Raw genomic sequence first — 24,046 nt, forward strand, 5'->3', positions numbered from 1 at the left:
CATGCTATCTTTTTCAATGGACAAACGCTATCTATCAAGAAAACCGCAGAACTTAATAAACAACCTAATATTTTTCTGATGGTTTCTGAAACGTTTTTTCCCGAAAAAGAAACGTTTCTCTTAACGTTTTTTCGTTGGACATTTTTCTCCTAAATAAACGTTTCAATAAAATGGTTATGAAACGTTACGTTAAAACGTTTATAACGGCTTTGAAACCAATGTGTGTTGCCTGGGTCGTCCTTCGAGGCTCCATGAAGCTTCCATTAATGATCCACGGAACGTCGGTTAGTCGTCCACCGAGGCTCCGTGAACCCTCTATTAATGATCCACAAAACGTCCAATCGACGTCCCATGGACGTCTGTGAAGATGTCTAATGGAGGTCCATTGGACGTGCGCAAAGCGGAACTATGGATTTCTAGTGGCTGTCCATTGGATGTCTAAAGGACGTCCACTGAATGGTCTGAACCTCCATGACAGACGTCCATTGGACGTCCAATGGAGGTTTTCGTTTTATGTGGGATACATACAGATTAGATAAAATATATGCGCATGCATTTCAAATAAAATAAAGATAATTCTGATTTGATGAGTCTGGTTTTTAGATGAAAATCTAAATAGTTTTATCTAGATAACGGAAAACACTGATCGTAAAATAGCTTTTTCTGCTGAACGTAGCCTATTTTATCCTCTACCGCGAGATTTTTTTTTTTTTTTTATTAAAACAAAATATAAATAAATATGGCGCTGGGAACTAGCCCATATTGCCCGCTCTTTACAAAATTGGAAAAAAACATTTCTTAAACTCTTAAGAAAGACATGAGTGATATGAACTCTTAACCTCTCGCACATACGTTGTATAACAATAACCACCTCAATAACTATGAACTCTACCGCGAGATCAGTAGTGCATCGTCGTGGCGCCATCTAAGAAGTAACACGCGCGCGCTCGAGGAATCCAGCGTACTGTTTGCTCACCCTTGTGCCCCGTCCGAGCTCTTAGTACGGGTCAGTATGGGTTGGACTCGCTTGGACTGTGAGGTCCGGAGGCTGCATTAGGTTGCTGCGGTGTTCGTCCTTGCACCGCGGATTTCACGTAAAATAAAAAAACAGATTTACCAATTTACAAAGCGATCACGACGTGTTCGCACGTGGCGCGTGTTTGAACGTGCTTCTGGTGCAAATGCGACGCGAGTGTCGCGAGTGCGAGCGTGTTATCGACCGAAGATTTTTCTATCCTTTGATCGTAAACACGGCGTCTCCCCGCGACTCTCGACGTCGATCGCACACCGTTTACCGACCGAGCGATCCATCAGTGCAGAGAATTTTTGAAAATTGGTATAATTGTCATCACTACGTTTCGCCAGATCGAAGGTGCACGCACGTGGATGACGATGCGACCGGACGAGTCGCGATAAATCGCACGATCGAGTAACTCGAGCATTCGAGGTGTCGTCCGGCGTGGTCGCTCTTTTCCTCGCGCTCCTCGTTCGTTCCTTCTACTCTTCTCCCACCCTTCCTCCCCCTCCGCCTTCTCCCTCTCCTCCTCTTTCTCTTCTCGCCGCTGAGGCTTTTCTCGGTCGACCGGTCGACCGGTCGACTGGCTTCTCAAGGGGGCGTGCTTGCTTACGTTCGACAATGAGCGAACGCGAAACTATCTAAGCACGAGGCGCAAACGAATCGTTCTCGCGTGTGGCCCGGCTGGCCACTTAATCGCGAGCGATCGCGACGCGTAACCACCAAGTAAATCCGCCGATCTTCCGTCTTCTCGACGGCTCGAGGAACAGGAATCTGCCGAGGAGAACCACTGGAGACGAGGTTCGTGGCTCGCGTGTCGTTGGTTGGCTCATCTCGTCTACGAGGTACCATCATTTAATTATCATCAGGTCTAAGTTTCTGTCTCAGCACCTCGCGATTCACCCGCGGTTAATTCAGACAGATCGACTAACGACGAGATTTATCTGTGTGCAAAAACTTGGCTTTATTGCCTTAATGTTTGTAATACCAGATTGCAATCGGACGTACTGGTCTAAGGTGTCGATTCGTTATAGTTTTCCTTTGTGTGTGATAGATTATTTATCGAATGCGCAAAAGAGGTCACGTGGCGCGTTTAATCGGTATGTCGATGTATATAAGGGAACGTTCTTTTGTATAAATCTGCATTTCTTTAATAATCCGCAGTTTCTGATTGTTATATTTACATATACGTAATGCGACACACATACACATATATGTAACGTACATGCGTAACATAGTAACGACATATATCGTTTTGGAAAAATGCAATAATAAATGTTAGAGATAAATATTCGTGTGATGGATAAACAGAAACGCGCTTTGCATCAAATTGAGTTCTTTGTCTGTTCACTCTTAATTTCGCACTCTTGGCGATACTATTTTTTTATTATAATCGAACGAGTGATAAAGCAAATTGGCTATAAGAGAAATTTGGTATATTTTTAGAAATACTTATAAATTTATTTATTCTCTTCTACACATTTCAATTCGTTCGTATTACGATTGTTTGTAATCGAAATATCAATATTACGCGAGTAGATGAAGATGAATGTGCCACACATAGTATCACATTAGTTATATACATTATCACAGTAATGTGTCTTCTACGCGCGCGCGCGAGTATCTACACATGGAATTTCAAGTAATTGTGCTTAAGTATGCTAATGCCATTCTTTCGATCGATTTGTCTGTATTACGTTCGATTATTGCCGCGTTTAGGATTTTAAATTGCTGCGATTTTAAGTCTTCTTACATTTCAAAAGTGCAGATTTACTTTAATAATTGTGCATTGATATAATTTTCCAATCTATTACGTGCGGGGTTTTTACATTTATAATAGTTTTATTATGATTTTATTGAAAACAAACAGCATTATACATATAAGATGATAAATATGCTTTTATAGTATCCACATTGATGCAATTGTTATTCCATCGTTCTGTATTTTCGTTGTCTAATTAAACATATTTAAAATAAAATAGATAATATAGAAAGAAAATACGAAAATGACGAAAATACGAAAATATTATTTAGTAATAAGGTGGCATTTAGTCGTGATATTTCATGCATGATTAATAGAATTTCGTAGGCAAAGCGTAGATATTTAGAATATTTAGAATCACATCGCCCACACATCTGCATCCTCTTTAAAAAACATATCAACCGTACTTATCTGCAATTCATCACGTGACTTAGTTTCCTTCCGATTAATTTTTTCGGCACTGTAAATGATAAACGCCGTGTGCTTCCGCTGTCGCCTCCGTGAAATAAATTTCATAATGCTTTGTATGAAGCACGTTGAATAACATCTTACAATTAGCGAAGACCACGACAACGTCTCTATTGTCTTGTGAAATAACGTTGCACGCGCGGATTGCGTCGAACGGACGTGTGAACGGACAACGTACGACGTAGTTTGTACAATGTTTATTTTCGTCATTACAGAAAAACAGAATCCGATGGAACAGCAAGCAAAAGGCCGCGCGGTTTAATTAATCAAAGTTCCTCGAACGATGTGCCATGGCTTCATCTTTAGGGGGGCCGGGAATGACATCGGGCGTCCCGTCGCCACGAATCGTCAACCTGGAATTTCCCCCACCTCCGCCTTATCCACCGCCTCACAATCAGGTGAGAGCTTCAGTGCAGGGCCGAATTAATTCAATTAATTAAGTTAATTTCATTAGTAATCACGCGTGCTTATTTCTTCGCGGCAACGATAAAGCATACTTTAGAATGCAACCGCGATTGACAAACCGCGTTTATCTTATTTTATTTATTCATACATATTTTTAAATATAATGCTCCGTCGTCCGAACAGTGTATAAAGAATACAATTTTATGCGACCGTGCGGTTTCTTACTTTTCCACAGATAACACGCACTGCGTTAATGGAACCGGTATCACCTATCAGTTCTTCTCGCCAACATCTTCTCGTGGATTATTCGTATGCATATTACCAGCCTGATTCGGGCCATTACCATGCCACGTATCCAACGGAGGTCCTCTCGCAGCAGCAGCAGCAGCAACAACAACAGCAGCAGCAGCAACTACAGCGACAATCGCAGCAACCAATGTTGCAGCCGATAAAGTCCGAACCTTTGAAAAGACACACTTATACAACCTGCTATGGCACAGAAGAGAACATTTACGAGGAAATATCAGAGATCAGGTAAACGGCCATTAAAAGATTATCAGTGTCGAGCAAGTTATTAGCTTTAAAGATAATTGTAAAATTGTACGATAAACTGCCTGCGCTACGCTCTGAAAATACGTGCTCGTTCGGTTTCTAAATAATTGCGAAATAAGCGTTCCCACGAATGTACATGATCGTATGCGACACAAAGGAGCAACGATTCACCAATCATTCTCTTTGGTTCAATGTACCTTTCAGCGGATACCGGAGATAGCGATTAAGTTAGGAACAATAAGAAAACAAGTTGTGGATTATTCATCCAGCGTCCTCGACCGGCGCATAAGTCATTCAGACGAGATAAACTGCGCGCGCGTTCAAATTGAGAACGATCGCTAACTAAATGCGTAACTGTATTATTTCATACGTCGCGTTAGGGAGACCACGAGCTATTCACAGCCAGTTTCTTCGTGTCAAATCAATACGAACTGAGCAGAGTAATAATAAATTTATTAGGAGTGTGATTTAGTTTTGAGGGTTTTGCAACAGATGGCTGTAGTGTCAGTTTGTTCCAATAGCTGTTTCCGATAACTGTTGTTTCTTACAGTGTTGACATTATCCATGATATTTAGTAGCATTATAGCAATAGATGCAATAACAGTCGTGTTAATATCATCGTAAAAATGCAACTTCCGAAAGCTCTTTAGCATTTTCGACATGCGTTACTTTCGTTCTTTAATCAAAAGAAAACTGCGGCTGACGGTTATAGAATTCTTGTGGAAACTTATGGTGATTCTGCCCCATCAATTAAGACGTGTGAATACTGGTTTAGACGCTTTAAAAGTGGTCATACTAATGTGAAGGACAAAGAACGCTCGGGACAACCAAGAAAGCTTGAAAATGCAGATTTCCAAGCATTATTGCACGAAAATCCAACACAATCCACTTCAGAACTTGCCGGAGCATTAAATGTTGATCGTACAACAGTTACGAAACATTTACATGAAACGGGAAAAATTCAGAAAGAAGGGAAATGGGTTCGACATGAATTATCGGAAAGTGCCATTGCGAACCGGTTGAACAATTGCATTTCGTTGATCGCCAGGCAAAAAAAGAAGAGTCTTTTGTCTCGGATTGTTACTGGGGATGAAAAGTGGATCTATTTTGATAATCCGAAACGCAGAAAATCATGGGTGGATCCAGGCGAACCATCAACATCCACTCCGAGACGCAATATTCACGGTTGAAAAGTAATGCTCTGTATTTGGTGGGATAGTGTACTATGAGCTGTTAAATCCGCACGAGACTGTCACGGCTGATCGTTATCGACACCAATTGTACAAGTTGAAGCAAGCATCGGACCAAAAACGACCAGCAATTGCGAGTAAAGGACGGAAAGTGATTCTTCTTCGTGACAACGCTCGACCTGACGTTGCGTTATCAGTGAAAGAAACACTATTAGAGCTCGAATGGCAAGTCTTACCGCACCCCGCGTATTCTCCGGACATTGCTCCATGCGATTATTATTTGTTCCGGTGGATGCAACACGCTTTAGAGGATACACACTTTCATAATTTGGAAGAAGTGCGAAAATTCGTCGACGAATGGATCAACTGAAAAGAAGAGTGATTTTATCGTGGTGGAATCCGTCTCTTGCCAGAAAGATGGGAAAAAGTGATAGAAAAGGAAGGAAAATATTTTGATTAAGGTATTCATTCATTATCATATTTAAATACATGCGTTTTTGAGCAAAAAAACCCTCAAAACTAAATCACACCCCTAATATATGGTGCAAAGTATCTGAAGCTTCATAATATAATTTCAATGCGGTCAATGCTAAATGTCGCGTCAAGCCGAATAATCGGGTAAAGATATGCAAATTGACCCGAGCTGTTTCGTTGAATGCTGATAACCTTCTAGCAGGCAATGTCACCACGCGTTGCATGGATCGCGAAGATCGCTCGTCGCGGAAGAGGTGCGTCGCGTGCAATCGCGCCATCGTCGTGTGCTCGGAGAGCTTAATTTGAGCGTAGAGGCGATGTTGATGCCAACCGCGGCCGACAATAACGAGGAACAAGTGGCACAGGAGACTGGCCATGGAACCTCTGCCGAAGAACTGCAATCTTCGGGCAGTCCGGCTGATGATCTTCTTTCTCGTGTTGGATGCGACATGGACAGCGGCTTCAGTGGAAGCTCTAGCGCGAGTTACAGGTAAGTTGGCACGCTCATCCATTTCGTCTTGAATTTTCACGGATTATGCAGCTGATAATTTTGGATCCAAACGCAGCACCATTATTCGCGCTTCAATTCACAGATCAGGCTTAGGATCTTTAAGAAGAGCAATAGGGAGGACGAGTGGTGTGGAAGCAACTGTTCAACGTAAAACGAAAGCCGCTATGATCTGGAAGAAAGGTTGGAAAGGCTGGAAGAAGCTTCATTCTTTCGGGAACAGCAACAGCAATAACAAGATCATCGGTGAGTCTGATCACTTATGTTAGTTAATTTCGATCTCACATATTCACTGCGAGTAAAATATCGCACGTAGTGAAATGCAATAGACGAGAAGTAGAATGCCTGACGGTGATTCATCACCGACATCGGCATCACTATCGCGTCCTCATCATTTCATGAATATGACCATCGTAGTCTCTCAGTGGTCTGTTACGCACTGCGCGTGTATGAATTACTTGCGCGCATGAGGGATCGTTACAAATTCTCAGCGCGTATTACATGACGCGATAAGAATACGAAGAACCTTCTCTTTGAAATAGGTTTCTGAGAAATATAGGGTCTTTTAGTTACTTCCACGCTTTGGAAGAAAATGTATAATAGGATTATTATGAAAGGGAAAGAAATATATTTATCCCATTTGCGATAGCAATATGAACAATTTTCAGAATAAAAAAAAGAGTACAAGAACGCATATTTGCGTAATTGATAAATTTTTTTATACGTTGCGGGGATCTTGTCGCGCATAATTACACAAATATCTAATTTCTTTTTATGAGAACGCTGTCCGCGGTATAACGCGCGAGTGTTCATACTCGGTCCGTGCGCTCGCGTGCATTTGGCGAATGGAGTTAATTATTGGTACTTGGAAGGGGTCAGCTGTAGGGTCACTCGCAGCGGAGAAGCAGATGCGAGATCACGTGAGACGTCTCTCTGTCTCTTTCTCTCTAATCCCGCTCCCTTTCTTGCTTCTGCTTACGCGTCACATAATCCTACTTCAGTTTTACGCTCGCGCGGACTCATTGTTTTCACAGATTGATTTTGGCTTGTAAAAAACGCTTTTACAGTTTCTCGCTACTTGTTCAATATAAATCAAACATGTGTAATTATACACAATTGATTTATTTATAATACAATATATAAAATTATATCGATACTAGTCTGGTAAATTTGTTCGTGAAATAGCTTTAGCGATATCGAAGATGTTTACAAAATTTTTGCATCCAACATTGTTGCAAAAGTTTTGTCACGTTTAGAAAGATTTAACCTAGTTTTCTTGTTTTTACTTAAATTAATTTCAAATATTTTATGCGTCCTATATATAGAATTATAATTGCATTGTGCCAATTGCAGCACCATCTAGATGAATACGGTGACGACATACTAAACAAGCTCACGCAGTACATATCTTATACATAATACTTAATACCAGGAGAGTAACTGAGAAGAGAGAAAGAGGGGGAGGGATATACTTTTAATTTCTGTATCTTTAAGGTGATCCTGGAGTTGCTAGTGAACTATTTTTTCACTATAGCGATGGTAATTGCAGTTTCGAAAATTCTCTTTATTGCTTGCGCGGAATAAAACATCCTTTTCCACAAATGAAGTATAGATAGAAAGAAAGCCCGCTCTACAGGACTTTATATTCAAGATGGAAAAAAGTTAGAAAAGACAAATGCAAGTTTTTAACTTTTTTCCATTTTGAATATAAAGTCCTGTAGAGCGGACTTTCTTTCTATCTATACTACATTTGTGGAAAAGGATTTTTTATTCCGCGCAAGCAATAAAGAGAATTTTCGAAACTGCAATTACCACCGCTATAGTGAAAAAATAGTTCACTAGCAACTCCAGCTTCCCCTTAATCATAAATTCTCAATCCGTTAAATTCGGGTTCTATCCAGTGTTAATTAAAAAATCTGTAATTGAAGATATCAATAGTAATTCAACAATCCTGGTTGAATTTTGGTTGCATGCACCTTATGCGCGCGACATACATTCCCAAGAGGCTTGCAGTATAGTATGGTCTGATGGTCCTCAAAGCGACCATCTCGCGTCCTTCTCCATCGCTTTTACTATCTTGACTGCGAAATATCTGCCGCCATATTCTCTCTCTCTCTCTCTTTTTCTCCGTGTCCCTTCTCTCATTCTCCCTCTCTTTGTCCTCTGTCCGCGTTTCGCACCGCGCCTCTTCCTCTCTTTTATATTCATTCACTGCGTCGTCCCGTCCGTCCACCTCTTCCATTTTTCTCTCTTCCTCTCGCGAGCACACACAGCTGCCGCGCGCGGTCGTCGAGCCGCGCGTGTTTCACTCTCGATCGTTTCTACTTTCTCTCTCGTTAGTGGTTAGTGGCCGCAACGCTCCGTCGTGTCGGTCCCTCTCGCGCGCTTTCCTCCTCTCGTCCCTGCCGCCGCCTCCCCCCCAGATGGCTCGGTCTCTCCGTTTCCTCCGTACCCTTCGCGTTTCTTTCTCCAATCTCCACGTCAGTGCATAGCGGCGGCTACGCGGAGCGACGCGGAGGGCCAAAGGAACCAGAAACACGCGGCGCGGCCATGTTGCTTCGCTCCATTCGCCCGCTCCTTCGTCGTCGCGGCGCGTCTTCCTCATCGCCGAATGCCGCAACGTCGTTAATCGTACGGCCTGCGGCTGGCCGCGTGCGCACGTGCCCGATTTGATTTTTACTTGGCGACTCGCATAATCGCGTATTCGGCGTGCATATATACGTGCGCGGGGGATGCGCGGGCGCGCGAGTACGTGTGCCGTGTGCGCGCGCGCGTGAATTTGCGTGTGGCGGCGTGATCGCTTTCTGCGAACGCGTGGAACGGTGATGATGAAGTGACGGAGAGAAGGAGCGACGAAGACGGGAATCACGCGAGCAAATCGTCGCGAGAGACGTTCACCTCCGCGAGATGGAGGAACTGCATAACGGGGTTGTACTCATCAAATGTAAGTAGCAATTATCGACGAGTACTCGGCGCGTCCTTTGGCGGCTCTTGTCACTTTTGTTTCACGCGCGTTGCGTCGTCCTCGAACTGGGCGTTAATCGCCCGCGAACGATCCAACGTTCGCGGACGCGACATAATATTGGGTTGGCCAAAAAGTAATTGCGTTTTTTTCCAATAGATGGACATACATGTCTTGAAACGTAACTAACTTCATTCTAAACCGCAAATTCATTATGTAGGCGAGCTTGTTTTAGAAAAAGAAAGTACACGATTTCGTTAACAATTGTTTCTTTGCCGTCGATTTCAAAATGGAAAATCAAAAAGAACATTTTCCTCATATTTTCTTTTATTACTTCCGAAAAGGGAAAAACGCTGTGCAAGCTCATACAAAGTTATCTGATGTATATGGCGAAGATGCTTTAAAACTGCGGCAGTGTCAAAATTCGTTTACTAAATTTCGATCTGCAGATTTTAATGTGAAAGATGCACCACGCTCAGGAAGGCCAATCGAAATTGATGATGACAAAATAAAGGCACTGATCGATTCGAATCGGCGTTTAACGACCCGAGAGATTGCTGAGGATCTTAACATATCGAAATCGAGTGTTGAGAACCATTTAAAACGACTTGGATACATTAGTAAGCTCGATATTTGGGTACCACATGAGCTCAAAGAAATTCATCTCACTAAGCGTATTGACATCTGCGATTCTCTTTTGAAACGTGAGGAAGATGATCGATTTTTGAAACGTATGATAACAGGCGACGAAAAATGGATCGTCTACAACAACGTCAAACGAAAAAGATCGTGATGAACCTGCTGAAAGCACTTGAAAAGCAGATATTCACCAAAGAAAGATTATGCTGTCAGTCTGGTGGGACTTTAAAGGTATTGTGTATTTTGAGCTGCTTGCAAGGAATCAAACCATTAATTCAGACGTGTACTGTCGTCAACTGGATAAATTAAATGATGCCATCAAACAGAAACGTCGAGAATTGGTGAATCGCAAAGGTGTTGCGTTTCACCATGATAACGCTAGACCACGTACAAGTTTGGTCACTCGTGAAAAATTGTTGCAGCTTGGATGGGATGTGTTACCATGATGTTACCACATCCACCATATTCGCCAGACCTGGCACCATCAGATTACCATTCGTTTCGTTCTTTGCAAAACGCCTTGAATGGTAAAACCTTTACTGCTGATGAGGACATCAAATCGTTCTTGGAATTGTTTTTTGCTGAAAAAGATAAGAACTTTTTTGAGCGCGGAATCATGAAGTTGCCTGAAAAATGGCAAAAGATAATCAAACAAAATGGACAATATATTGTTTAATAAAGTTTTTGTTTCCCATGAAAAATTCGCCTTTTATTTATATAAAAAAAAACGCAATTACTTTTTGGCCAACCCAATATTATCGTATATCCCAAACGTAATTGTTATTGCAAAGCTGTTTCCTCGCATTTTGCGGACGGGTATCCGCATAACATTTTACTGGAATGTCGACTTAAAAGGATCGTACTGGTGGATAACTTGCCGGTACCGACATATCGTTTCCGTTCATGGCATTGCGCGATGACTACGACGCTGGTTACCAGGGTAACTCGAGTGTCGCGCGGTGCATTGGACAAAAGAAGTTACCTGTCACATTTGCAAGGTTCTCAATAGAATCTACTCTCACTTGTGAAATCGACAGATTACGGTCAGAAACGAAGGTCGTTTTGTGAGTTATTAAATGGTTTCTACTGATGCGACTCAAACGTCAATATTATTCCGGTAATGGCATTTCGTGTATAATTCCTACGATTGTGCGTAAAGTGGGCATCGCGTCATGATTAACGTGATAGCTACGCCTATGCATCTGCATCCATAGTTAATTATAGGTTTGGTGATACAAATCATTGCGCGCGAGGGAACTATAAAACATCCGTATCGTTAAAAAGTAACAAGAACAACGATTGCTTAGCAACGCGCTTAGTCAGGCTTAGTGATGCTCCGTATCCTTCTATGTCTGTATAATGCCGATCATTCGTACAACGTTGAACATTTTATTTTGTCATCTATCCGCGACGACTCCAGCGATGCTTGAATTTCTCGGATTACATTTACGATTAGAACGATAATTATGATTGTTTTCGCCGCCGATAATAATCGAATCGACCTAAAACTTTGAAACTATTCGACACATGCGTCATTGGTTGGGTTTAAATTCAGAACGAACAATCGGTTAATCATTAATGGACGCTCTGACCCGTGAGCATTTGCGCACAGAAAATTGCTGCGTTCGTCGCACGCTGCCGAATGCGGCGGACACGAGAAACGTCGCGAAATCCGGCAACTCCGAAAATGTGAAAAAATGCTACGTTGCTCTTGTTTTCAGCACAATACTCGGTCTTTATATTGTTACAGATTGTTATCACTGTTTGAGATTGTTACAATAGGTGGTTATGATATGTAATTGTGCGCGATCGTACGTGCGTTATACGCGGGAGCATCCCAGTCGGACGCAGTATCTATCGGACACGATAATTTTTAACGAACAGACGCGAGTGCGTTTACGCACGAGTGCGTTCGGATTGCGTTACTCTAGATAGGTTTGTGTACTTCCATGTAAAGTCCACCCCACATCGGTGTGTGCTTCGGAGCGAAGTAAAATTTACGACCACGAGTTCGCTACAAGAATCTTCTGCGTGTCACTTTCGCAATTTATTTAGCGCATTTTAGCCCACAACTAGCTCTCCAATACCCAAGTGCCGTCGTATCGGAATGTAATAATGTGCAAATGCAGTCGCGTTCGTTTGTTAAAAATTGTCAGTCCGATAGACGTTGTATCCACGTGAGACAGCCTTTTGCATTCTAGGAGAACGAGATTGAAGTGACTTATATATGAGTTTATGCAAGAATTTCCAGTTTAGGTAGTAAAGTGTGCGAATATCCGGGCCTTTGTGCAAGCATTCCTTTATGTTACGTAATGTCTAATGGATTAAAGAAACCGCTAGTTGCATGTGGGCGCACTTTTTATTGCAAAAGCACCTATTGAAATGTCACGCAGATCTATGACTTTTCGTCGTTATTAAAAGCGTGCCGTTGCTCCACATCTATAGCCTTCGTAGATGAACTAACTAGTTGAAATAGTGAAAGGATATTGGCAAATATCGGGTGTACGCGCTTGAAAAGTCGGTAAGATTTTTATCAACTACTCATTTAGTTCGCGTTGCATTGCGGTCGCAAAACGTCATATGTTATAAATAACTTTAATCTATTGTGTACATTACGCTAGACATATTGTCGAAAGTCTCTCTATAATGTAACGAACACTCATTGGACATTTAAGGAAACTTGCGTTACCCGTTTCATTATGATGTTTGAATATAAATTCGTTGCATAAAATTGACTGGCAATTCTGCTTTAATTTGCGCTTCAAACGCAATCAGACTCTTTATGCAAATCATTCTTTATGGAATTGATGATAACAGTAGACCGTAAGAACGCGTGGAACCAAAAAGATCAAGGGTTCAACGAAGTGAGTTACCATTGATGCAATCGAAATGCCGGTTCAAAAGATGTGCCCTGTATTTGAGATTGGCAAGGAATTCATTATGAGCTCTTGACCACTAATTAAACCATTACCGTGAAGAAACATTGTATCATTGCCAAGTCTGCTCCAATTACTTTAAACAATTGTGTCTTACGTTATAACATTTAGAAAACCAAAGCTTCCTTATACTCGACCATACTGGCAGATTTATTATTTAACAAATAATAAATCACACACACGACGCGGACGTTTTGATCTTAATTCAGGTGTAAATCAAGTGTAAATAGTATCAAAAAGTCATTTTCCAAAATTACAAATTAAAAGAAGATCATAAATAAAGATAATTAGATTTCCTATGTATAAAATTAGAGGAGAATCCCCTATTATGAGATATGCTCCTAATATGAGATAATGGAGTTTCTGCTAAACTAGTGAGCACTATCTGTTAATTCCACCATAAACTTATTACTCTTGGTGTAAAATGTATTTAGTGAAAAATTCTTTGTTCGTTATTGCGTTTAGCCTTTGCAAGAAAAGGTTTGTGAAATTGTGAACATGTCAAAGGAACTTGAGGTAAGTCTTTAAACCTTGTTTATTACATAATAAAGAAATGGTTGACAATAAATTCAGTATGCAATGATAGAGTAGAATCGTAGTAACAGGAAAATACGCGATTTGTTGAATTGCTTAATTGTAGAGGTTAGATTTCATGATCGCGGAACCGCTGGGCGTGTGGCTCGTATAATGAGATATTCAGGGTACTCTTAATATGAGATAATTATTGCTCGAATATGAAGATTATGTAGTGTAATACAAAGAAAGAAAATACTACGTTAAGGTTAAAGAAAAGTTAATACGAATTTATATTACGAATTTTTGTGTATTTAATTTTTATAGAATCTGACTATGGAGGTTGGAGAAACGAGGAAGCGTCGACAGTGGAATCGCGAAGATTTGGCGAAGGCTGTGGCAGCAGTATTTTTATAAAACTATCTAATAAAGTTTTTTACTCGCAATACTGATGTATTTTGCACTTTTAACACCGATTTCTCCAGGTATCTTATATTAGGAGCACACTTTCGCGATCTTGCGTAAAGCTCTTTTTTCAAATTTGTTTAATTTTCAGAAAAAATAATATTAAAATTAGATTTTTCATTTGACCAACCTAAAGCTTATTAAATTCTCTTCAAGAGAACGTGTTACATTTTTACATTCTGCCTATAGATTTCCTTACATTCGGCAAAATCGATGTGGTATCTCATAATCGGGGACTTTCCTCTACATGTTACTCCGAAAACGACTAAACTTGTAGCAAAGAGCATCACAAGTACACCAGGAAACGATCAACCAACAACTGATGTCAAAGAGTTACAACATTTAGGCTTAATGTTTCCGCGCAGAGAGGGACATCTTGCTTGCCATATGTTTTTAGTTTGTCCTTCAATTAACATGCGTGCACGGAAATGTTGAGTTCAAAGCGTTCGACATTCCGCAAATCTCATTTCGGTAAGACAATCTTGTTGCGTGCGAGGCAGCACGGGGGACGCTTCTCAATGACGATCGAAAGTGAATAAATCAGAGATGCGAGCAATCTGCAATAACAATTGATGTAAAAATACGATTATGGGCATAGGCGCGTGACACATCGGGTCACGTCAGCTTCAAGCTCGCCGGTTATGACTCGCGGCGATATACGTGCGGAAATAAGCGTAGTGGGAGTCGCTCGCTGTCCGTTTCGCTTCTGCAAAAGCACGCGAGCAGGTTGATAGATGCGCGCGGTCCTCTCTGTCCTCGAAGGAAGAGTGTTAGTCGTGTCCGCGTCCTCGGTGGTGCGTATCGGTGCGGAGGATGTGCCGCCGCATCCACATGCGATTATGTACCACCGTAACGTCGCGCGACATTTTGTGAACAACGTGATCGCGTTCGCTCTTTTCCCCGCACGACCCACCTCCAATCTCTGCGCGCGTGCACGAAGCTACATCGCACGCGCGTGTAAATGCGTACATGCCACTTGACGCGTTACACGCGCGACGCGTAACGGCGTGCCTGCGTGGGTCGACCGAAGACGCGGATCAGGATCGGATGGCTCCGTTCCGCGTGGCTTTTTCGCGCAAAAGCATCAAGTAGGCGGCAGTTAGTTGGACTGCCGCAGTTGGGACTGTGGCCTGTGGGTTTAACGTGCCTTCGTCGCTTTCGTCTACCAGAAAACTTGTTGCCTCGGGATTACAGCGCGGCAGAACGAAATCGTGGCTAACACTGGCGGCTCCGTTCATCACCGATTATTTGTTTTTAATTGAGGATCATGAGCAGCTTCTCCAAGGCTGCTCGCTCTAGGTACGCGGTGGCGAGGTAAACCGACCTTGGTATCAGACTCGAGCGTTTCAAGCGCGCGGATACCTTATACGTTCCATTAACGACTGGCGTTGTTGCGTGATTAAATTTCTTTGTTTCCGTGAAATGTGTGCGGGTCAGAAGTGCTTTGGTGAAGTTACCTCTGCATTCGCGTCTCGCATTGGTTTACCGCGCCGTAAAAAGTTGTGACGTGCTTTGCTATCTACGTGTGTGAGAAACGTGGGAACGGAACATGGAGTAAGTCGCATTAACCCGATTATCGTCGCGACGTTAACACGCCGGTAACGCGAGCGCGACAGCGGAAGGTCCAATAAAACTGGCAATGCATAGCAAAGCGGCGCTTCCGTGCGAGGGACCGACACAATCTCGCATTCGTTGCATATTCGTTACGCTACTTGGAAATTTTCGAGTGTTCTCGTACGATTCGGCGGCGCCAGCACGGAGCTAGGAGGATGAAGCAGGCGCGAACACGATTGCCTGTTGTCGAAGCTGACGCATAACGGATACGTCCGTGGCGGAATCGATGACGCGCGAGCACTATTTACTAATTTGTACTGTACTGAGAATAACGAGGTCTATATACAGGGTGGGGCAGTTTAGAGCATTTTAGAGAAAAATGTTTCAGACAAAAGTTGCAGGGTTGGAAGGGGGCCACTCAGTGGAGGTAACAGATTGGTCATTCGTGGTCATTTTCAAGGTCATTTAAAGGTCAAGTCCAATTTTTTAAACAGAAACCCATACTTTTTATTGCAGATTCTGATTCTCCGTCGAAAAGTAAGTAACTTTTGTTGGAAACATTTTTTTTTAAATGCCCTCCTCATCCCGAAAACACAGGTTCAACCTTTGGTGGACCAATGATAATAACTCGCTTTATAACGCACACTGAAGTTTTTTTTTTAGTATTTTACTGTTTACCGTCAGTTTACCTCCACGTGGTGCACACTGGGTAACGCTAATGCTGACGGTAAACAGTAAAATACTAAAAAAAAAAACTTCAGTGTCCGTTATAAAGCGAGTTATTATCATTGGTCCACCAAAGGTTGAACCTGTGTTTTCGGGATGAGGAGGGCATTTAAAAAAAAATGTTTCCAACAAAAGTTACTTACTTTTCGACGGAGAATCAGAATCTGCAATAAAAAGTATGGGCTTCTGTTTAAAAAATTGGACTTGACCTTTAAATGACCTTGAAAATGACCACGAATGACCAATCTGTTACCTCCACTGAGTGGCCCCCTTCCAACCCTGCAACTTTTGTCTGAAACATTTTTCTCTAAAATGCTTCGTTTCCGAGATATAAGTCTGTAACACCTTAACTGCCCCACCCTATATAAGCCCGCAAATTTTTTTCTTTTTTTTGTTTTATTTTTGTCCAAGACGGACATGAAGTTAATCTTCTCTATCAATCATCGATGTTTGTATCGACGTTTGTTGCACTCTTTCAGATGAACCTCGTTCAAGATGCAGATCATGGGATGACGTAGGACCGAACAAGATGGAAACGATCAGCGGACACTCGCACACGCATCATCATTCCTCTTTAGACAACACAAGCAGGTCCAACACGTCCACGCAGTCCGCTAGAAGCGAGGACTCCTGGTGCTCGGCGTCGGATCACGATCTCTCTTCGGACGACGAAAGCGAGAAGAGTAATATCAGTATTAAGTAAGTTCAATCCGCATTACGTAACGCGCGACGAAGCCGTTTCCGTAATGAAAACTCGTCGTTTGCTCTTTGCAGAAGCAATTGTCAGTTGAGAAACACGTTGCACAAAGCGCGTACGCTGTGCGACAGGTGGCGATTTCAGAACATGCCGGTGAACAACGTAGATCTCTTGGAGTCCCCGGGAAATCACGGACGTCTCTCGAGATGGTTCAGTATCCGCAGGGGCTCGTCGCATCACTACGACGTAGATTCCTCGGATACGGTGTCTTTAACCAGCCCTGTCAAAACTTCGCAAATGCCACAGCTTTGCGAGGTGAGTATATTTATATACTCATACGATTACGTTCGATCGCATTCACGTGTGTCATTAGTAAATTGTCAGTATTTTGTCGGGTATTTATCGGGCATTTCGTTAACATTTAGGTCGACGAGGAAAATAGCGCGATGGTACAATTTCAATGTATGCAACAACGAAGACAAGCCCCACCCACGCTTCCATCGCCACCACCGAACTTATCTCCTCAGCAGCTGAAACGTAGACACATTGTAGCCGCGATAGTGCACTCTGAAAATAGTTATGTATCCACTCTGCAGAGACTGGTAAATGTACGTAACCGGAATACAGCTTTACCGTATTATTAAGCATTGAAGCGTGTCTCTCACTGCTTTACTTTTTAGGATTACAAAAAACCGCTGGAGGAATCTTCGCCGCCTATATTGAGTCAATCCAAAATAGCGACGTTGTTTCACAGATTACCTGAGATTTTACAGTGCCACACGTTGTTCAGAATTGCTCTGGCCGAGTGCGTACGGTCTTGGGACAAGGATGAGAAGTTGGGAGACGTATTTGTTGCAAGCTTCAGCAAAGCAATAGTTCTTGATATTTATAGCGGTTTTATTAACAACTTTTCCGTGGCAATGGATTTAGCTAAGCAGGAATCGAAAAGGAAAACCGCACTTGCTGATTTCTTCAAGGTACTTGTGATGTAACTGAGACTAAAAAACTAAATGTAACTAAAAAAACACAAGTATTGCAAAACATTCAGTATCTAAATTTACATTTTGTAGTTAGTAGTATAATATATATTTCTTCTATACAGGTAAAGCAAATAAGTGCTCACGACAGGTTATCTTTCTTTGGATTAATGGTTAAACCTGTACAAAGGTTTCCGCAATTTATTTTGTTTTTGCAAGTGAGTATGTCGATGAATAATGCACGTAAATTATCTTCTAAGTGGCATCAAACTAACGCAATTGCATTTATCTAATAGGATTTATTGAAGCACACGCCACAAGGCCACCATGATAGAATGTCCTTGCAACTGGCGTTAACGCAGCTCGAGAGTTTAGCAGAAATGTTAAACGAGAGAAAACGGGAAGCAGAACAGTTTCAAGCGTTCAAAGAGATGTTGCGACACGTTTCCGGAAAGTTATCGCATCGTCCGCTTTCGTCGACGTCACGTTATCTCATTAGGGAGGATAACGTCACACAAATGGTAATTGTTACATTATTGAAGGAATTCGAAATAAGCATTTTCAGAATTATATCATCATGCAATAATGATCATACGTGTAACAATTGATAAAAGTAATATATGCAATGTGCTCAGGAATTTAATCAAAATGGCATGATAACAAAGTCCAAGAGAAGAAGATTATTGCTGCTGAACGATTTAGTCGTGTGCGTTTCCGTCACTCCGAGATCCACGGAAGATTTTTCAGGAAATGAACGATTAACATTAAAGTGGACGTATCCGGTATCGGATATCGAGGTATGTAAAAAAATTTTTAAATAAGTATGCATTACAGTCTTATTGCATAGATAAAATTTTTTTATAAAAAATAAACCGATCATCCCTCAACTCTTTGACTGCGGGCAAAAGCAAAACGGCTGTGTACAGCTGAGCTGACAATTATAATAATATACGAAGTGTTTTCGCAAGTTACGTAGCTCTTTTACATTATACATATAAAATCAGTCAAAAAATCTTTTGAGAAAAAAATCTAATATGCTGAGTTTTAACAACGTTGTTAAGATTATCTCTAAGTCGTTGAAGAAAGAGTTTCAAGTGCCTAAAGGCGCTAATATTAGTGAGTGATTACCATCGAGTGACATAGGCACTAGTCATACACTTTTGTCGAGCGCTTATAGACGCTAATAGCAATTAAAGATACGTGCACGATAATTAACAACGTCACTAATAAGTCGCGAAACTAATTTTAGATTCAAGATACCAGCACCTCTCCGACTTTAAGTCGGTTGCTCACTGCTGGGTTGAATAAGGGTGGCAGTTTGAAATCTGATAAAAGCGGAGACTGCGGACAAGCGACTGATGCGGACAATCTGTGCGTAGAGATGAACGATCTCATGCACGATTACGAGGTGATGTCCAGGATAAGCGATTTAGTAGCTCAGTTGAAGGGTAGATACGAGGTAAGGAAACTCCAAGTGCATGTCGATTCTCGGATGTACAACTAATTTGGGGTTCATTTAATCCATTTGCAACTTAATTAACTGAAGTATCTTTGAATTTAAAGGAACTAACGCTCCAGACCACCAAGCAGATTCTCCAATCGATACAAATGTCGATACAACAGAAAGATGAGGACATGGTATGGGCCGATAGCTGCTGTCTTCAACTGGTTACGAAGCAAGGTCAGATGTATACGTTTCAAACGGAAAGTCCATTGGTGAAGAAGGATTGGATAACCGAGCTTAGATTGGCGCAATTGGCTTTGGATCCCAATAACTCTCCATCGTGGGAAGTACCTGAACAGGAACAAAGACCGTCCACGAAGATGCCGCTCTTCGTTAGTTCACAAGCCGTGTATCACTCGCAACATCAGACCGAAGTAAGTCAATGCATATTACATAAGTGTATCAGTCTTTCATTTATGTCCCACTTGTAACGCATTTCTGCGTAATATTATTTACATATTTACGTAATATCATCTCGATAGGTACGTTGCGGTTGTTATTACTACATTGAGAACTCGCGTCCTACGAAACGCCGTAGTAGGAATCAAAATTACTTGTGGATATGCACGGGAGATGGTGTATCTAGCCACGTGACGATTTTTGGGCAGTCGACGACGGCCTCGACGACTTGTTTGAAACGTATAACCACTTTCGACCTGGTCGAGACGAAGGTAACCGCTATTGAATTCGTAAAAGGGGTCTCCAGCGATCTTACCACACTGGCGAGCGATCTCGTGTGGATGGGAACGGATTCTCGGAAGATCATGATCTACGCCGCGACGGAACCTGAGAAGGAAGAGGAGATCGGCAGTTATCCCGTTTCGGGGCCCATAATAGAGATTAAATATCATTGCGACAACGTGTTCGTGGCTCTAGGCACTGGGTTGCTACTTTTGTTCAAGCGACAAGTCGACGGCGCATGGGCCCTTAAAGATCCCTTCGCTATATCGCTGGGTAGCGATCCCGTTTCGTGCTTAATGCCGATCAATATGTCGGTTTATGCCGCCTGTGGCAAAAAGGTATGGGTACTTAACGCCACAACAGGCGATATCCTCAAGAATTTTAGTGCGCAACACGAGCACGTCGGAAACGTGAAACTCATGGCGCATTCCGGGGTCGGTCTTTGGGTCGCTCTGAAAAATTCGAGTACGGTTTGCCTCTATCACACGGAGACGTTCAAGCACTTGCAGGACATTAATATAGCGTCGAATGTGCTGAGAGTGACGAAAATGAATAATTCGTCCAACTGGTGCGGTGGCACTATCGCCGCCAATAATCAAACCGCGGTTACGGTCACGGCGCTTTTAGCGTGCAAAGGTCTTCTGTGGGTCGGTACTAATGTAGGTATTAGTTTGACCATTCCGCTGCCGCGATTGGAGGGGGTGCCCATCATTAGCGGTCGTGTAAATATTTCGTATCACGCACACTTCGGTCCGATCACTTTCCTGCTGGCAATACAAAACACGAAAAATACAATGTACTCCACGAAGGACCATCGCGTCAACGATGACGAAAGTGTACAGCTAAGGGCGAGAGACTCCGAACAGAAATCGCGAGATAGAGCGAGTTTAGATTCGTCGGTATCTAGTAACATCGTGAAACTCAAGCAACAGTTGACGGGAAGTCCGATAATGCTGAGACGAAAACGAAGCAAGGAATACGATTGTAGGGGCTCGAAAACACTTCCACGAGGATTGGGCGCTGGCTGCGGCTTTTTGTCAAGTTCAATGTCGAGCTCGCAAAGCTCCGGTGAGAACTGCGACGTTTACGGGCTTTACGGCGAATTGATGTACGTGAAAGATTACGAAAATGAGAACAATTCCGGCATAGACCCTATTTACGAGACATTGAGAAGGAGCGACCCAGAGTTAGCGGCCATACCAAATAAAGTGAGTACCTTGGACCGTAGATTAAAGATGAAAATCACCAGGCCTAGGTCGCTGGACCTTTCCAACTGGTCAGTCGACTCTCACGCTAGCTCCCTGTACACGTCTTCCGGATCGGAAGAGAATTTATCTTTAAAAACTGGAAAATTGTCGCGTAACAGTAGTATAGCTAGTCGTAACGGTCCCTATGATCTCTCTGCAACTAACAACAGTGTGATACAATCAGCATTAGAAGCAACGTCCACGACCAATCTTAAAGCGAACGGTAAGAAAAATGGTAAAACGATGCAGCAAATAGAGCAGCCTAAGAAAACGGTATTAACATTGATGGGCGGACGCGGTTATGTCAATTGGAGACAGCTCCACGCACAGTTCAGTATTGACAAAAATTCGAAATCGACCTACGCGTTCAAAGATCCCAACAGCAATGACGCACATATCGTCTTATGGGAGATGAAGTTATGATGTTCGTTATACATTACTCATTAGGTCTATTGCTATGCGTGAACACGTCAGTACGAAAGGCAAAACTTTGACGTCGATGTATATTGTTGTAGTAGAGGCAGGTAGGATTAAATGATTATTGTTACTGAAAGGGAACTGATAATGCTTCAGATGAAGTCGTCTAAAATGATAATTGTGAAAGAACTGTTACACAAATAATCATTGCAGCGAGTATTTGTGTATCTTTTCGAACGTGTATGCGACTCTATTATTCTGGTATCGATTATCTTTAAAGTTGGAAAAATCGCGCAAAACTCATGTGACTCAACTTTATTGGACATTAAATGTTCTTCACAATTACCAGATTATTTAATGAAGACCATTTAGGTATAGTCTTCTATACGTATTTTTTTAAACGAACAAAACTTCTCAAAAAGAATAACGCGTTATTAAAGAACAGACTGAAATGTATAGATTGTTGCAGCGCATGACAATATCGATGTAAATTAAGTACTGGATACTCTAGTGCGTCAAAAGTAAATGTGTCCATTTGGATATGGAAATATTTGATAATGTTTCGACGCATATTTGTACAACGCATCGAGATACGACGTATTGTTCCTGAATGCAAATTATTCGGAATTTATACTTGTTCAAGGTATTTGAATCTCGTTAGCACATATTAAAATATGTAAAAGACTCAAAAAGCGCATAAAAGTGGAACTACCTTTAAAAGCTTCCTGAAACGTTTTGTAATAATGTTCATCATGTATATGCGATTGACCGCTACAAAGATATTCTGCTTGTGTAGCGCGTGTGTTTTACTCCGTTAAAACTAACAGATTCAAAATCTTTGTTGTGTAAAATTCATATGTTTATATATAGATGTGCATTTGTATATGTGAGATATTCACATGTATTGCAGATATACTATATTTATGTTAGAAATTTTACCGTGTTGTTACGAACGATTATTATATTGTTTCATATACGCGTACGATGCATATGAATCTCAGTGAATCATCTGAAAATGGAGACGTTATTCGGGAATATATTGTTCGGTTTTACACGCCACATCGATAATATACACGGTATTGTTTGTTTTACAATAAATGCGCATAAATTTTTTTTAATGATTTTTCAACAGATAATTCAACAGATAATTTGAAATTATAACTACCAATGCATTTCATTATGGATTTACGTGAATTACAGTTATCGATGTGCTTTATATAAAAAATTATACTATTTTGATATATATGTTATATTGTTTTGATGTATATTTTGATATATATCTAATATATGTTTACGATAAATTTCGCAAATAAATTTAGCAGGCGCGATATAAAACAATATAATACATCTATATTACGTGCATTTGGATCAAAATTAGTTTCGTGAAGTTATATGCTGTTACATTAATCTTCATTCATTAGAGAAGCTAAGAATATTCAGGCATTTATTAATAACATTCTAGATCTGAGAAGGTACCTAAAGTTTCATTTTTTTATAAAGTATTGAATAACCTGCCGATATTGACTGAATGGTATTTAACAATTAATGAATTCTTTCTATTTAAATTGAAAAGCTTATAAATATCCCTCAAATTAAATTAGAAATATTTTTTATAACAACAACGTCGCGCGTAATAATGTATTGTGCAAGATAATTATAAAAAAATCGTTGAATTTTTATTGAAATTTTTTAGTGAATCTGTTCAAGATAATAAAGTTTCTTTATCAGCAATACGAACTTGATGGGAGGATGAGGATTGAGCAGAGGACATATATAAATATATATAAACGTTATAACACCTTAATCATTAAAAATTGATATTGTGCCTATTTGCCCATGTGATAATTGATAAAATTTATAGTTTCAGTTATGCAATACAAAATATATATAATTCCGTATAAGATAATTAATGCCTTTGATATGATCGAATCTTCGATGAAAGACACCGGTCTATGTACATATATTTCACAAAAAAAGCAGTAATAGTGTATGTATTATGAAAACTGTTGAATGGATTTATATTTTGTACACTAATGTATTTTGTTTAAATACATAGTCCTGTTTTGTATTTATGCCTTTACGATATACGCGTTAGTTATACAACGAAACTTTACTATGTATTTATTACTTGTAATATCACGTTGTATCGTGGTTATACATAGAGAACTTTTGGTACTTTGCTACGCACACTAAAACGAGAGCAACGTTATTAGTATACTTTTTGTTCACTGTAATATTATATGGCTACATTAAAATTATTTCATGCGAAACACGAAAATCTTATTTTATTCAATATCATCCTAGTAACATTGAAGCAATCGTTTGTCTGGTACGAATCTTGTCAAGGTAATTAA

At 41.1% G+C, this 24,046-nt stretch overlaps 1 protein-coding gene across 9 annotated transcripts; it reads left to right on the plus strand.

Moving 5' to 3' along the window:
* The first annotated feature begins 735 nt into the window (after positions 1 to 735).
* LOC105276851 (rho guanine nucleotide exchange factor 10) lies at positions 736 to 23,965 on the plus strand. 9 transcript variants are annotated; one of them, XM_026970780.1, is made up of 15 exons: positions 736 to 1,860; positions 3,461 to 3,643; positions 3,886 to 4,184; positions 6,069 to 6,356; positions 6,460 to 6,620; positions 16,649 to 16,868; positions 16,944 to 17,181; positions 17,292 to 17,474; positions 17,547 to 17,843; positions 17,969 to 18,061; positions 18,140 to 18,364; positions 18,479 to 18,640; positions 19,093 to 19,302; positions 19,407 to 19,721; positions 19,830 to 23,965. In XM_026970780.1, exons 2-15 carry the CDS (start codon positions 3,536 to 3,538, stop codon positions 21,696 to 21,698), a joined length of 4,668 nt encoding a protein of 1,555 aa, XP_026826581.1. In that variant the 5' UTR covers positions 736 to 1,860; positions 3,461 to 3,535; the 3' UTR covers positions 21,699 to 23,965. The 9 variants fall into 9 exon arrangements, with proteins under 9 accessions (XP_026826581.1, XP_026826580.1, XP_026826582.1 ...); XM_026970779.1 differs by having other exon boundaries at positions 737 to 1,860; positions 6,066 to 6,356; XM_026970781.1 differs by lacking the exon at positions 3,461 to 3,643 and having other exon boundaries at positions 737 to 1,860; positions 6,066 to 6,356.
* Positions 23,966 to 24,046: the final 81 nt, after the last annotated feature.

Source organism: Ooceraea biroi, chromosome 6 (assembly GCF_003672135.1).
Source record: "Ooceraea biroi isolate clonal line C1 chromosome 6, Obir_v5.4, whole genome shotgun sequence".
Taxonomy (NCBI): domain Eukaryota; kingdom Metazoa; phylum Arthropoda; class Insecta; order Hymenoptera; family Formicidae; genus Ooceraea; species Ooceraea biroi.

Coding starts and splice junctions, on each gene's coding strand:
- LOC105276851 (XM_026970779.1), top strand. CDS start 3,536: ATGGCTTCATCTTTAGGGGGGCCGGGAATGACATCGGGCGTCCCGTCG. Junction 17,182..17,291: donor AAATGCCACAGCTTTGCGAG/GTGAGTATATTT, acceptor GTTAACATTTAG/GTCGACGAGGAAAATAGCGC. Junction 17,844..17,968: donor CACTTGCTGATTTCTTCAAG/GTACTTGTGATG, acceptor TCTTCTATACAG/GTAAAGCAAATAAGTGCTCA.